General features: G+C 31.3%; 1 protein-coding gene across 2 annotated transcripts; it reads right to left on the bottom strand.

Annotated features, from left to right (window-relative positions):
• Positions 1–1,990: 1,990 nt before the first annotated feature.
• On the bottom strand, positions 1,991–5,822 carry LOC149577631 (uncharacterized). Of its 2 annotated transcripts, none has more exons than XM_089824739.1 (2): positions 2,777–5,815; positions 1,991–2,691 (listed from the first exon to the last, which is right to left on the bottom strand). In XM_089824739.1, the coding sequence occupies exons 1-2, from the start codon at positions 5,700–5,702 to the stop codon at positions 2,327–2,329; spliced, it is 3,291 nt and encodes a 1,096-aa protein (XP_089680865.1). In that variant the 5' UTR covers positions 5,703–5,815; the 3' UTR covers positions 1,991–2,326. The 2 variants fall into 2 exon arrangements, with proteins under 2 accessions (XP_089680865.1, XP_089680872.1); XM_089824746.1 differs by having other exon boundaries at positions 2,502–2,680; positions 2,777–5,822.
• Between the last annotated feature and the right edge of the window lie 10,814 nt (positions 5,823–16,636).

Consider the following 16,636-nt stretch of genomic DNA (forward strand, 5'->3'; position numbering starts at 1 on the left):
ACTTGAACTAAAAAGCCTAGTTATAACCATAAACAACATTATAACTATTCAAGAACATCATCAAAGCTATACAATATTACCTATCAAAGGTATACAAGACTATTGACCAAACCCTTGCACCCTTAAAAAATACAAGCACTAATAAATTGACTTTAAATTTTTATAAGAAAATAAAAGAGAACAATTAAAATAGTAAAAGATAAGAATAAGAAAAATAAATTAATAAAAAAACAAAAAGACGATATCAATTTAAAAAGTGGTCAAAACAAGAATAAATAAAATCTTTTATATGTTAATAGTTGTAAAATTTAATATTTTCATCTCTTTTTAATTTTTGGGCCATGAGTTCACGGTAACTTTACTACCTATTGTGTTGGTTGACCAGAGACTGAAAACGATTTTCGTTTTGTTCCAACTTCCATCCTTATCTCCAGTACAATGACACCGTTATTTATTTGATCAAAATCAATGTAAAAATTCCCATGCGCCCAATTAAAAAATTAAAAGGAACACTGTACACTGTTCAGTCATGGATGCTCCGACAGCCTCAAAAACATCATGTCCATGTTGGAAAGCATGCTAGAGTTTTGGTTTTTGTTATCCAATATGTTTGATAAAATGTCAAAAAAAGGCTTACCCTGCTCAAGCTTCATGATTCTAAAAGTTATTTTACAGAAGAAGATGAATACGTTAGTGGAAGCACGAAAGCATATTTTGATGATAAGTTATTTGAAGCAATCAAAGCATATTTTTCTTTCATCAAAATCATGTACTGTACATCTGGCTACATACCAATCATCAACTCAACTACTATTTGATTAAATAAAAGAACTAGACATGATAACTAAAACATATTTTTCCAAATGCAATGAGAATATATATAAGACGTATAATACATTCATATCTGAACTTGGTTACAACTCCTTTCATAGCAACAAAACCCTCTTCTCCACAATAATTATTTCAATGTCCTTGTCCAAACAAATTCTACCATTTGACATCAACTACAAACATATGCCAACATGTATATTGTGATCTATTGGGAGAATATTAGAACAAAATGTTTGCTTTCAAGAGAGCTTTTAAATGAAAATCCAAAGACCTTTGAAATATAATGAAAACCTTCATAATCTAGGTTAGATAAGCAAAAACTTCTTTAGTGCTGGAAAGTAATAAACTCATCATTTATTACAACACTATCAAAATCCTTTAAAACATACATATATGGTTCAAATGATGAATAACATTCCTTTTCTTTTTTTAAATGAAAATAATTAAACTAAATGAATGTCATTTATGAGTTATCTCCAACAATAATGCATATAAAATAAATATTAATAACTGAAAGATAAATCTACTTTCAAACTTGTATTTTAAAACTTTATATACATTTGAATGCAAGGAGAATTATTTTTTCTTCATATGAATCCATAAATTAATATGGAAAAGAAAAGAAACATTTTATCTTTATAATGTTCAACTAACACACAATATAGCATGCAAATACTACAGTTAACTTTTTATTCATAAATTCCTCCAATTAGCATAAATAAGTTTTAACTAAGAAAAAATAATTTCCTCCAAGATCTAATAATGAGGACCCTATATTTTCTAGTAGCCATCAAACTATATTTGAAACTTGAGAGGATTCTTGGTAAAACTTTAGGTTTTCCTATAGAATCAATACATCATGTATTTCATCAACATTAATATGAACTTCAAATCCATATACTTTCCATGCTACTTGTTATCTATGACTTGTAGAACACATACATGTGTATTCCATCAACATTAATATGAACTTCAAATCCCAATACTTTTCATGCCACTTGTTCTCCGTGACTTGTTGATCACATACATGTGTTTCTAAAGAGCTACCACTACAGTCATGATTTATTTTGTGGTTATTTAACAAAATTTAACACCTTCTAACCATGGATTTTCAATTGTCATTATACATAGAACTTGGTCCTAAAAAATATGACATATATTTCAAGAATTCCTAATTTAACGATATTTATACAATAGAAATACAGTTCAAATATACTAATACCTGCAATTACTCTTATCCTACAGATACCTGCCATTGTCCATTTAAATGCCATCTAAAAAACTTTCTAAATTTTGTTCCTGCAGGGAGGCTCCAACAGGATACATTAAGCTTATAGATATAAAACGACATACTTATATAGACTCACCTATATTGCTTCCTGAAACAACCTTGCTATTCTAACGATGAAATGCACATACCATATTTCTTCCAGAAAAAACCCTTGCTATTTTAGAGAAATGGAATGCACATACCTTACCTAACTGTGCGACACTCTCACTTTGAAATTGCAAAATTCAACTCTGAATATATAAAGAACTTGTGCGGTCTAATATCTCTCAACATCTCCACCACTTCTCTCATGGAGGGCCTTTCCTCTGCCTTATGCTCCGTACATTCCAGACCAATTCTAATCATCCCCACCATGTCTTCTTTCACGGCTGATTCAATTGCTTCATCACTAAGCCCTTCATCAAGCACTGCTTCTTCATTTCCACTGTATGATTTCACCCATCTCACAATGTCCATCCCCTCTTCATAACTGGAATCCACTGCACTTTTCCTCGTCATCAATTCCAACAACATCACGCCATAGCTATACACGTCCATCTTCTCCGTCACTCTGATTGACTGTCCACGTTCTGCAGCAAAATCCCATAAAAATCCAAGCCAGTAAAGCAAAGCAAGAATTGTATAACAGCAAAACTAAAGTAGACATAATCTTACCAGGTGCAATGTAGCCCAGAGTGCCCATAAGTGAGGAAGAATCTCCAATGGCCGATTTCTCCATTAGTTGAGCAATCCCGAAATCAGAAACATGGGGTTCCATATCTGAATCCAGTAGTATATTGCAGGGCTTTATATCACTGTGTATGATCCCTGGCTTGCAGTCATTGTGAAGGTATGATAGGGCATGAGCTGTGCCTATGGCAATCTTGTAACGGATTCCCCATCCTATAACTGGAGGGGGTTTCATCTCATGCAATAAATGATTCAAACTCCCGCTGGGCATGTATTCGTAGAGAATGAACCCGCGATCTTTCATTTGCCATGTCTCCAACACTTTAACCAGATTCCTGTGACGGATTTGCCCGGCTGTTTTGAACTCCCTTCTTATGCTTCTCTCTTCTCCTTGTTTAGGGTTTAACTCTATCACCTTCAATGCGAATAGTTTACCAGAAGGCAGCCCCACTCTGTAAACAATCCCTTTGCCCCCTTTACCAATTATATACTTCTCACTTAGGTTTTCCGTTAATTGTAAAATTTCTTGCAGTCTAGACGGAACTTCTTCACCAGATTTGGGGTCATAAAGTCTCCATGAAATCAAAGCTACTAGGAAAAAAGAGAGCATGACTGCTCCGATCACAATAAGGACCGTATAGACAATGCCAAGACGTTTGATTTCCTTGTTAGGGAGAGTAAAATCGCCCCTGCATCTACAGACACTCCCCTGTTTCTCTGTTGCACACAAATTTGGATTGCCAGTGAACGAGCTTGAGGAAGAATTCCATAACTTCAACCATGACTTGGGTGGGCAACCACTGAGCTGATTGTTCGAGATGTTGACTGCAACAAGCGACACCAGGCCGTCAAATGCAGATGGAATGCTACCAGAGAGATTGTTGGATGACAAATCCAAGCTAATTAGTTTATTTAGATTTCCCAGGGACGCTGGAATTTTTCCACTCAATCTGTTCTTGCCTAAATTTAAACCAATTTGTAGATTTTCTAGATTTCCTAGTGAGTGTGGAATTTGGCCTTGGAATTGATTTTGGCCCAAATTGAGTTGCAGCAATTGTCCCAAATCGGACAGCCAAGACGGAATGGTTCCGCCAAAAAGGTTTCCTTCTAAGTTTAGGTTCTGCAATTTCTGTAGTCTGGCTAATTGGTCCGGCAGAAAACCATTGAAGGAATTGAAGCTTAAGTCCAGCAAAAACAAGAGAGAAGCATTACCTAGCTTCTGAGGAAGCGGGCCAGCCAGATCATTAGAGGAAAGTTTTAAGCTCTGTAGCCTAGGGAGTTGTCGTAATTCTGCGGGAAGACTACCATTGAGTTGATTCATGGACAGGTCAATGGAGCTCAGATTTTTACAGTGCCCAAGGCTCCTCGGTATTCTTCCTTGCAACAAATTATTACTCATGTCCAGATAATCAACGATAGAATTGGAACCCAGAAAATCTGAAGGAATACCACCAGTGAGATTGTTGTGGCTCAAGATCAGTCGCCTCAAGCTCCGGCATCGACCAATCTCTGGAGGAATGCTCCCCTGCAGCTGATTATATCCTATGACTAGAATCTCCAATCGACCTGAGGAGCAAAGAGATGGAGGTATTGTCCCCGTGAGCTGGTTTTCTGTTAGATCAATTCCTGTGAAGTTGTTCTTAGCACCCAATTCTGAAGGTATTGAGCCTGATAGCTGGTTAGCCTGCAAAAACAGGGTTTGTAAGTGTACAAGATTGCAAATTTTGGGGGATATGCTTCCTGTGAGACTGTTGTTATAGAGATAGAGTTCCCGTAAGCTCGTTAAGCTGAAAAGCTGGGGAGGAATTGGGCCATAGAGAGAATTTTCTGCCAAGAACAAAATTTGCAAATGCCCCAATCGACCCAACTCGGGAGGAATGAACCCCACGAGTTTGTTCGTATGTAAGCTGAGCTCCTCCAGATGACTACAATTCCAAAGCTCTGCTGGGATGCTGCCGGAAAGGAAATTTTGGTTCAAATATAGCTGCCCCAAGAATTGCAGCTCTCCAAGTGAGGATGGTATGCGCCCTGTGAGTTCATTTTGAGTGGCAGAAATGATGGTGAGATTGCTGCACTTGCCGAGCTCCCATGGTATCTCTCCACTGAAAGAGTTTTTGGACAGTTCAACTTCAATGAGATTTGTGCAGTCACCAAGTGATTTGGGAATGTGACCTCCAAGCTTATTGGAAGTAACATATAGGGATTCTAAATTTGTAAGTCGGCCGAGAGATTGTGGCAGCTCCCCAACCAGCTGGTTGTCGCCCACATAAAGCTCTACTAGATTCCTACAATTGGCTATAGATGAAGGCATCTTCCCTACTAAGGAATTCCCTGCCAACCATAACTTGGCCAGCTGAGTCAGATTTCCAACATTTGAAGGGATCTCTCCGCTCAAATTATTGTCATTCAAGTAAATCGTCTCCAGCAGTGGAAGCTCAAATATGGAGAGGGGAATGCTTCCGCTGAGGCTGTTATTATAGATTGACAAACAATTGAGCTTTTTGAGGCTACCCAATTGGACAGGGATTTGTCCATGGAAACTATTGTATGAGAGATCTAAAGTCTCCAACTCTGTGCAATTTCCTAGCTCATGAGGAATGGTACCAGAGAGATTGTTAAGGTTCAAATCGAGTTCTTTCAAATTGTGTAAACCAGAGATAACCGGAGACAGCTTTCCAGAGAGTTGGCTTTGAGAAAGATCAAGTTTACTAACCGTGTGATCTGGATGGCAGGTAACTCCTTTCCAGTGGCAGGGGTACTTGTCGGAGGAGTTCCAAGTGCTGAACAAGTTGGGAGGGGCAGTAAGCTTGTCGAGAAGAGAAAGCAAAACGGTTCCATCATTGTTGACTGCTTCAGTGCAGTGTGTGTGAAATGCTACTACAATAAACGCCATGACTGTAAGCAAGCCCATTCTGAATTATTCGAACAACTAACCGTTTCCTGATAATTTGGAGGGAGGCCAGGCCTTTATCCTGCTTTTAACTGGAGTCAACTGTGTTTTGAAGCATTCAAACTGGGATACTTCTACGAAGTTGGACTTTTTAAAATTTCTCATATTACCAAGAAAATTCAGCCAACCTTTCCACATCAAGGGTCAACAAAGGACAGAATCTTTAGGAAAATATGAGGAAATAATGCATTGTCTCAAGTTTTCCAAAATTAAATTTTTTTTTTGTTTTTTTGGTGTGGAATACGCCAATTGTATCAATCTAATTATAAGCTCATTACGGAAATTTCGACCAATAGTCGTTTCTTAATCAGAGGGAGGCATAACATTTTTCCTTCTCTGAAATGAGAGTCGTAGAGTTTTCATATTTTTACCAAATTTTAAGCTTTGATTTGTTCTTGTTTCCATTGGAAAAATTAGTTGATCACTCTTCGATCAAGTCAAAAGTACAATGAACAGTTTAAGCTTCCTCATTCAAACTGAGATTTTTATATGTATTTGTTGAGAAATTTAGAAGTCAATTTCAAAGTCAATAATTTTTGGAAATATGAAATATATATCGGTATAAGGGTCTCCAAATTTCTGAAGTTAATTTCTTATTAGTTTAGTATTTGATGAAAGATATATACTATTATAATCATTTTGTTAACTAATTTTTAACACAAACATATTTCCACCAATTAAATATGTTTTCACCAATTAAAATTAAGTATTTTAATTTTTAATTTTTTAAAATATTATTTGAAAGTAACATATAATTTTTTTTTAAATAACAAGTTTATTAAAATGATTTTTCTTCATATGCATTGACTAATAAATTTGAAATCAATAATCTATTACAGAATAATATTAAAATCATTTTTATTTTCTAAATAATTTCTCTTTTAATAATAAAAATTATATATATTCTTTAATTCCAATTTCTTATAATCATCATGTACATAACAAAAAAAATCATCCTTTACAAATTCATTAGATATTTATTTTAAACTAAACTAAAGAATATAATCTCCTTTTGTTTTATTTTTAATCAATATAAGTAAAAATAACATGTATAAAAAAAAAAAAATTATATTTAATTTATTATTTAAAATTAATTGATGTATTAGTGGTGAATATATTAAAGATTTTAATTGTTAATATAATTATCATGAATTGGATTTAATACATTAATTATTGATAGTATATAATTGTAATGAATTATTTTTAATATATTAAAGAACATATTTTTTGAAATTCTCATTTATTTATGTATTATTCAAGTTTCCATTTATTTCCTTCCACAACAATATGAAAGATAAATAGTGAAGGTTTTGCTCTTAAGAAATATTGATATTTTGTGTACAAACTAATGCTCTAATGAGTTGTTCTCACAATCTCTTATCTTTACTACATGTGTTTTAATATGTAAATTAGACTTTTATTTCAAATAAGTTTGACATATAAGTATATAGAAGATTGAAGTACTTTTTAAATGTATCAATTTAAATTTTAAGTATGAACTTTTAAGAATATGATCTTTGTCTAAAGAAATATTTGTGATAGTACTTCCATCTAAGAGTTTACATTATGAGAATGATAGAATATGTAGCATTATTATAATTGAAAATACTAATAAGTAATTTTAACATTGAATAAATTTTATTTAATTTTTTTTTTATTCGGCTAAAGCCTAGATTAATTATTATTATTTGTTGGAATTAATTATTATTATATGTTAGGCAAATGTAGATTCAAACCAAGACCTTCCACATGAGAGGCTCACAAGTTACCATTGTGTTGTAAGCTTTTGCCTAAATTTTATTTAATAATAATAATAAAATAATTTTGATTATTTTTCTTTATTATTTATAGGTAAGTTTATACATTAAATAAATATTATTTATTTATATTTATATTATATTTGAACTACTATATATAAAAATATCATTTAGTTCTTCATTTCTACACTATACTATGACAATGAGTTATTAAATTATATGTTATTAAAATTATAATTATATTTATAGTTAAGATAATAATTACAATTATATTAAATATTATAATTATAATCAATTTATCAGTAAGTAAATACTGACACTTGTTAATCATGCAAAATTTATTTTCCAATTTACATCGAATTAATTAGTTGATGATTTAGACCCCTTCTCCCATTAAATAGGGTCTCTAAATATTTGAAACAAGTATTTCTTTTAAATTTTGGGTCTATTTTTTATTTTATTTTTTAAAAAAATGGTTCATTTTATGTAATATTATATTATACTTTTAAAAATAGAAATATGTTTAAAATATTTTTATTTTGTTAAACATATTTTTGATATTGTTTAAAATAAAATATATTAGCAGAACTTTAAGAATGTAAAATTATGCAAATCTTATAAACTAGCATTTACATTTTTAATGATAGTTTATGAAAGTCTTGTTTAGAATACTTGTTTATCATTTGATTTATTTCTATTTCCAATGATCTTAAGCTAATGAAGTAGTTAACATTTCTTGATCATTATATATTTCAAAATGTTATAAGTGAAGACATTAATTTTTCATTTCTAACTATTTTATTCTAATAATAGATCAATAATCTAAAATGTTGATGAATTAAAAAATTTCATAATCAATTCCTTAAAATATTTTCAATATACTCTAGTATGATAAATTTATTTTTAATGATTACTCATCTATGTATCCATCCTTTAATTTGTATATTTTTAAAACTATCTTACCATCTTTCAAAAGTTCACAACAACTTTCATTCCAAATCTATTTTTTACTAAAGAGTGATTGTATTATAATTATCATGATAGCCAATGAATCATTTATGCTCCCAAATACCAAATGGTTTAGAGAAAACAACATACTTATTTTATAAAGAATCAAAATGCCAATCATTCTCGAATGAATGAATTTTAGAATTAGACTTCAATTTATTAAATGTTTTGGTAAAGATAAAGGGATTTATCTTTACATCCTTTATTGAATACCCCATAGAACCCACAATAGTCCAACATACTTTATTATGACAAAGCAAGAAACTTGCAATAATATTTTCATTCACAACTACATTCCTTAGGTACATAAACTAGCACTTGCACCTTTAAAGGATGCAAGGGTTATGCCAATAGTTTAATACATATCAAATCATGTCACTGTAGTGTTGACCAAGAAAGTTTTCTCATAATGTTTTTGGTACATATTAAAACATTTGAAAGATAATATTAAAACCTTTATTATTTTGTCTTCCTTGCTACATTTGGAATATTACACCCTATTAAAAAAAAAATTCATCGAGGTTCATCTTTTCCTTTCAATAATTTATCTTCTACACGACTTTTTTTAGTATCATTGCACCCTTTTTCATCTATAATGAACCTTATAGACTCTTGGTCATTATGGCTTATACTTTGATTATCCTCCTCCAAAAGCATGGGTACTACAAGAGAATTGACATTGTTATTAATGAAGTACAAACTATTGAAGTGATTTTCATTATGACATGAAACATGGAGTTTGAGTATTTTTGAGCTACAAAAACTATAGATTTAGGATACTTGGTCCTTTTAATGGTGCATGTGAATGTTACTTTGAGTCACCATGGAGGCTGCATAAATCTCACAGTGGTCTACCCAAGTTCTATCTTCTGCAATTTTTTCATAGCATTCTTCAAAATTCATGTCATATTTTTAAGAAAAGAAACATGGCTTCACTTTTCTTATTCAACTTGTTTTTTAATACCCACTTGGTTCCAGTCATAGTCTTCTCTTTTGGTTTGGGTACCAATGTCCATGTCTTTTTTCTTTTCTGACCCTTCTCCTATATTCCTTATATGATTTTAAAGATTGACAATTATAAAAGACTAAAAACAAACATCAATCAATTGGAAAATATTCATTTTACTTTCTTAAGAGTATAATATTAAATACATTACATTTTCAAATATTAATACCCATGTAGTGAAAAAACTTATATCAATAAAATTTGTGTTTTGGCATAATAAACTCTTAATAGTATAATAATAAATACTTTATGTTCTTTCTACCTTTTATTTACAACAAAGTCATAGTTAAACCAACTTATAAATACAATTTATATTTTTGTATGATTAGCCGAAACAAAGAGTAGTTGGAAACTTATATTTCTTTAATAATACTAAATATATTATTTTCTCATATATTCTGATATGCAAACTATTTGATGAGTGATATTGATGTTTTCATAATGCTCATTGAAATATCGTCTCATCAAATCCTAAATAAAAGACCAAATTCAAAAAATACAAAAACTATGGGTATGATATGGGAAATTAATTCATTTCATATTATATGATATTATATTCCTTTTTTTGAAGATTCCTAGCCAATTATTGTTAATTTTTTCCTTAGGAAGATTCTATAAAAGGGATGAATATTAAAGTGAGTGTGAGAGAGAGAGAGAGAGAGTGTGTGTGTGTGTGTGTGTGTGTGTGTGAGAGAGAGAGAGAGAGAGAGAGAGAGAGAGAGAGTTACTTCCATGCAAGGTGTGAGGGGGACCCATATTTCTATTTTTATGAATTCAATGGATATATGACTTCTAATTAAGAATATCATTTCATCCAGTGTGATTTTGAATTTGGGACTTGGTTCTTATGACTTATTTATAATCTAAAAACCATACAAATATGTCCAAGAGGAAATTAAGAATATATAGGCCACTTCATAATTTTTTTGGGCTAATAAAATCATTTGGGTCCTATTTAGAGACATTTTGAATCAATGCAAGCAATATTGCAAATATAGGCAAGTAAAGCTAAACAAATATGGCTAACTTGTCAACACACATAATGTATAGAAATTAGGTTTATAGTGGGTTAGGTGGTTGTGGGTGGTTAAAACATATTTTTGATCAATTGTTTGAATGTTAGAACATGTTTGAGTGGGTGGTTAGAACATGTTTGTGATCAGCCATTTGACTATTAGAACATGTTTGAGTGTTGATTAGAACATATTTGTGATCAGTCATTTGAATGTTAGAACATGTTTGAATGGGTGGTTAGAACATATTTGTTACATTGGCTATTATACTATCTAGTTCTTTAGTGAATTTAGCTCCTTGTCTTTATGGGTGGTAATTAAATATTGAAACTTAGCATTCTAAATCATGTAAAAATTTCTTTGGTGTGCTTCATTTTGGAGGAGTATTTTTCTATATGGTTGAATACACTTCAATTCCAAGATATTAATGAACCAATCTAAGATTGAACATTTCATAGTTAAACTTGATATCTTCTTTCAATTCACTGAACATAAAATTAATCCTTTATTTCTTCAAACTTGCTTCCTTTTAACCAACTTTTCTATATCTCTTATTTCCTAGAAAATAATTGTTCATTTTTAAGGTTTTCTTTCAATTGTTTCTTTAATGTTAGTGCATATGATGAAATAGTTATCAGTGATAGATCTAGAAAGCACAACCAATTTAAAAAGGGTACAAGCATACAATCCTATGAAGAAGGATCATGTTAGATAATATGAGTGAATTGGATCAAAATAGGGAGACAATTGCTAGATTGTAGTTTAAGTTTCAAAGAGAAGGTGATGAAAAATGTTATTGTCCTTGCAAGCGTTGTAAGGGCTTAAACACTAGAAGGCTCAAAATCAAAATAGTTAAGAAACATTATAGGGACAATGTGTAGATTTATGGAGGAGTAAACTAGATGTTGAGAGTGGGGGGTGGGGGGGGTGAATTAGAATCTATAACACTTTATACCTTTTCAACACTCATCCACATATAATGATATCTTATGCAATCTAAACTTGATGTAACATGTAAATCAAATCAATCACATGCATGAAAGTAATATCACATAATATAGTATTTTTTACCCAGAAACCCTCCAAAGTGAAGGTAAAAATGGGGTGGGGATGACATCCACAAATCTTCACTACTGCAGTAATAAAGTTAACCAACCAAGGTTACAATGTTTGACCATAATATATGATCTACTCTGTCAGGAGTCTATCCTGTTAAAGACTTAAGAAATTGTTAGGTTTCACTTTGTAAGAGGATTTGACACTTACAACTAAAGACTCTATTAGGAGATTAATTCAAGTATGTTAAAACTAACTTAGTATCTGAATTTTATTTTTTTCTACAAGTTGATTTCAAATCTTCTCCTTACTAATTGATCCTCTCTTCTCTGATCTAATACTCTTATCTTTCCTTTCCACTTTCACTTCTCATGAATAGGTCACTTGTTTTGTTAGATGATAACAAAACCCTTGAATGACTTATGATCTTCTCATGCACGCACACAATCACTTTTTCATCTCTCATGTCCTCTTGGTCTAGGTTAAGATCAATGCTTTATAAAGATTCAATGAAGAGTCTTCTAGATGATTCCATGTTTTTCCTCTTCATCTTGATCGTTGACCAAACACATGGGGATATGTGATCCATACCATGTAAATATTCTGTAACAACCTCAACAAGTATTGAATGTTCTATAACAACCTCTTCAAAACTTAAATAATCCTTACAAGTAGGCTTGATAATCATTTTCCATAAAACTTTGTTCCATTCTTGACTTTTATGTACACTTTATATTGCTCGGCCTATATTGTTACTTGTGCTCAACATTTCTATTGCTCAACCTTTATTAACCTTTTGATTCTCAATATATATTGTACTTGGCACATACTAGATCACTCAGTACTTATATACTTTTTTTTTGGCAAAAGTGGGCTAGCTACTAAATATATTTATTAGTAAAACTAGTTCAAAAAGCTCAACCAGGAAAGACCCAAAAAGAAAACCTGGAATTGTCACTTATATACAAAATTACATAAATATATTTGTTGATATTTACAATAGATATTATATCAACAAAATCAAAGCTCATAAAACCATACCATTTTCTAAATTTGACCCATATGAGCCACTTCAAAAACCTCAAGAGCTAATTGAATCAGACCAAAAAAATTACATTCAACCTATAATAATCACTCCTCTCCATATCAGCACAATCATCTTCAATGGTACCAGGAACATTTGCAAATTCACTTGGTCACTAATAACTTTCTCGGTTGCTGAATGAGTTTGGTCCATATAGAAAATTGCTCGGTGACCATACTTTACTCAACTTCTATAGAATTACTCAGTACATACTATCTTATGTACATGACTCAACCTATGTAGAGTAGCTTGGTCACAGTCATGACTGTTTGACTCTGCCTTGTAAATGACTAAGTTATTGACACTAATAGACAACAATGGTTAGAGATACCAATAATCTCCCCCTTTGACATTAGTGGAAAAAACACTTTGTCATATTTACTCTTTGTCATAACAATACAAACATTTGATCTCTCCCCCTAAGTCTTATTACTTGTGAAAAATGAATACAAAAATTCATTATAGCCTTTACTCAATATTACTTGTACATGATACTTCTTCTATATATATATCCCCTTGTATGTATATATTTCCCCCTTCTTTTTGAACATGTGATGTCATTGCTACTAGGGTTGAAAAAGTTAATGTAATCCATATGTGTCAATGAATTCCTTGTGAACTCTAGTAATCATGGCCAATGCATGATTCTATGTGGTTCTTTTTGCCTCTAAAATTTGATTATGTAATTGTAGTCTTGTTGCTAAATCTATTAAAATCTCAGCCACTAATAGGTTGTGATTCCTTGGTTGTTTTTAGTTCTCTCTGCATGACCTACAAATGAGGTATCAATATTTCCTGAATTGAGATTAACTTTGATCTTATTGTGCTTTCATCTTCTTGAAGCTCAACCAATTTACCTTGAGCATTCAAAAATATAATGTAATGATCTTTGCTAGATCCTACTGACTCTGAGATATCATTACTGGATGCTTTCATCTCAACTTGAGTCCTATCTATCTATACCTAAACAATATCTATAAATATTGGCACACCTAACAAAATTGTGTACACCTATTTTACCTTCTATATTATGCTCATCATTATTTGTTCTTTCTCATGTAGCAAGACTTTCTGCTCAGCTATAGTTATGAAAAATTTATCCATAACTGTGGTCCCAACTCTTCTTGTTGACTAATCCATTAACTTGTCATTGGGTTCAAAATTTTCAGTACTCACATGATCATATGTACAAGTTGATCAATGATTGGTGACTCTTCATCTACATTCTATATGTCAAATGATTCAACAAAAATTTGTTTGAAATATTATAATATCTTTTGCTACTTTAGCTCTCTCTTGAGCTCTTCTTGTCTCTTGTTCTTTTTCAAAATTTCTTGTAGAAAAAAGTTTTGCTGCAAGATCAGATTTTCCAGATTAAATATTAGCATCTCAATATGTTCTTCTAGACTTCACTATTTGGTGACATATCCTTTATTTCTTTTCTCTTCCTTTATAATGAAGGGGAATTGTTTCTCGGCAATGCCTGAGGAGTAGGTTAAGGGGTATCGCCACTCAGTCTTTCTTGTGCATCTACACTCAAGAAAACAATAGTAGCACTTGGTTTAGCCTTATTTAATTCTTTATGTCCCTTAATCTAAGGTGCTAAAACAATATTATCATCTTCATCAGCTTCTTGATCTTTACCATCTTCCTCTTCATTGGTAAGCCTTGATTTCTTAGCTTCTGGAGTATCAGGGGAGTTGACATGTTGTCTTGTGGACTAGACACACCTAAACTTTCTCCACTACTATGCTTATCATCAATATTCATAGTTTCTACCTTCTTTGTTATAAGCTCAAAAATACTTTTCCACAACAATTCAATCTGCCATTGTACAACTTCCTCTTGATTTTTTAGTATAAAAAAAATTCTATATTTAGGAACAAATCTGTTCCTATGTTGTTTCAAAAATGTATCCTTCTACTCTTGTGACAAATTAGACATAACTCTAACTAGTGTGTTAGTTCTTATTTGATTTTTTGTTACTCTAGCCTGTTACCATCTTCTCTCTAATCTATCATATAGATCCTTAGGCATCTTCTTCTCTATTGCACTAGGATCTAGTCTTTGATTTGCAATCATTTCTACCATATCTTCCTCAACTTTATTTCTATCATTGTTATCTAGTGTATCATATATATCTTACATGTTTGAAACTAGATAAACCTACATATCTTCTTAAGCTATCACATACCCCTTCAATAGTCTTGATCTTCATGATAGGTGGTCCTTTGACCAATCTCCTTCTCTTGGTTTGAGGTTCACTTGACTTAGTAGCCTCTGCTACTCTCTATTTTGAAGACTTCTCAGCAATAATAGTTTCCTTGGTCCTTGGCTTTGTTCGTGGTGGAGGTGTTGTTTCCGTCTTCTCCTTGGTCTTTGATCCTTCTTGCTCGGTGGTGTGAAAACAGCTAAGACTTCACCTTTATCAGCTTCTTCTTTTTCATCACACTAGTAGAATTTTGGCAAATAAATGACTACGTGACTAAAACATTTAGTCACAAGACTAAAAAGTTTAGTCACATGACTAAAAGTGATCAAATTAGAGAACTATTTTTCAATTTATAAGAATAATTGATTAAATAAATGACTGATTTGGTCATGAAATAAAATCAAAAGGTTATACAAAGACAAGTAACAAAATAAATGACTAAATAATTGGTCACTACAAAATTAGTCACCCAAAGATAGTGCCTATAACACTATGGTAAATTTGGAGTCTCTTTTGTGTGTGCCATGCCTTTTGAGCCCAAATGCATCGACTCCAATTCTGCAACACCAACAAATGCATATGATTTTCTAGCATCATCAAGTCTATAGGTAATGATTCTACCAAATGGATCTAACACTCTTGATGCTCAACTTCCTTCTGAAGGATATTCACGACCTTGATTTGTGAGGAAATGTAAACACTTGATAAAAAATGAGAGATCCAAATCCATGAGGCCTACCAATGCTTCATTTTTTGCAATCAAGGTTTTTGTGAGAGTAGCTTTGAATTTGGTGCTCGTTGTTGGTTCATATATATATATATATATATAGAAACCATATGACCTAATAATTATCATGAGAATGAATAAACAAATACCACTTAATTATAAAAAGTACTAGTCATTGGATCTAGCTAGGCACTGATATTGCTCACAAGACTTGAGAAGTAACAATAATTTCTAGGAGGTTAATACCCATCATAAACTACTCAAGCTCAAAATATTCAAAAGTTTAGAATGTTCTAGACATAATTAACATATTATTATAAAACTATAGATTATTATTAATTACTTTGAATATAAAATTAAAATTATATAAATTTTCTTAAACTTAAAAATGAAAAATAAATAAATTAACATTTATAACTTATATTAATTGATCATTAATAAAATTTAATTAACTTAAAAATGAAATTAAAATTATAGATTGTTAAATTAATAATAATAAAATTAATTAATCTAGGATTAAAGCAAAACTATATAAGATTTCTAATAATAATAGAATTATATAGAGCTTTTAGTACCTATTAAAAATAAATAAATAAATGATAAAAGTAAATATACTCATTGACCTTTTGAAAGCCTATTTTATAAAAAAACAAAAGATAAATTAACGTAACTATTAAAAATAAATAAATAAATGATAAAAGTAAATAAAATCATTGACCTTTTGAAAGCCTATTTTATAAAAAAATTTAAGATAAATTAATGTTTATGACTATTATTTGAATTTTTTTTTAATAGTTTACAATTAAAATTAAAAAAATAAAAGATTACAAGAACGATGAAAAACTTATAAAATAATATGTGTGGGCTCACTGTAACTTGTGGAGTAAAATCAATTGAGAAGAGTTAAAAAAAATAATAATCATGCCCCCTTTGAAAGATCGTATATATGAAAGGGAAAAAAAGCTTATTTCGCACAGATTTTCGCTTCGCTCACAGGGAACATTCTGCTCACATTGCGCTCACAGAGAATAG

The sequence above is a fragment of the Cupressus sempervirens genome, chromosome 1 (genome assembly GCF_028749045.1).
Source record: "Cupressus sempervirens isolate cs-2001-9-10 chromosome 1, ASM2874904v1, whole genome shotgun sequence".
NCBI lineage: Eukaryota > Viridiplantae > Streptophyta > Pinopsida > Cupressales > Cupressaceae > Cupressus > Cupressus sempervirens.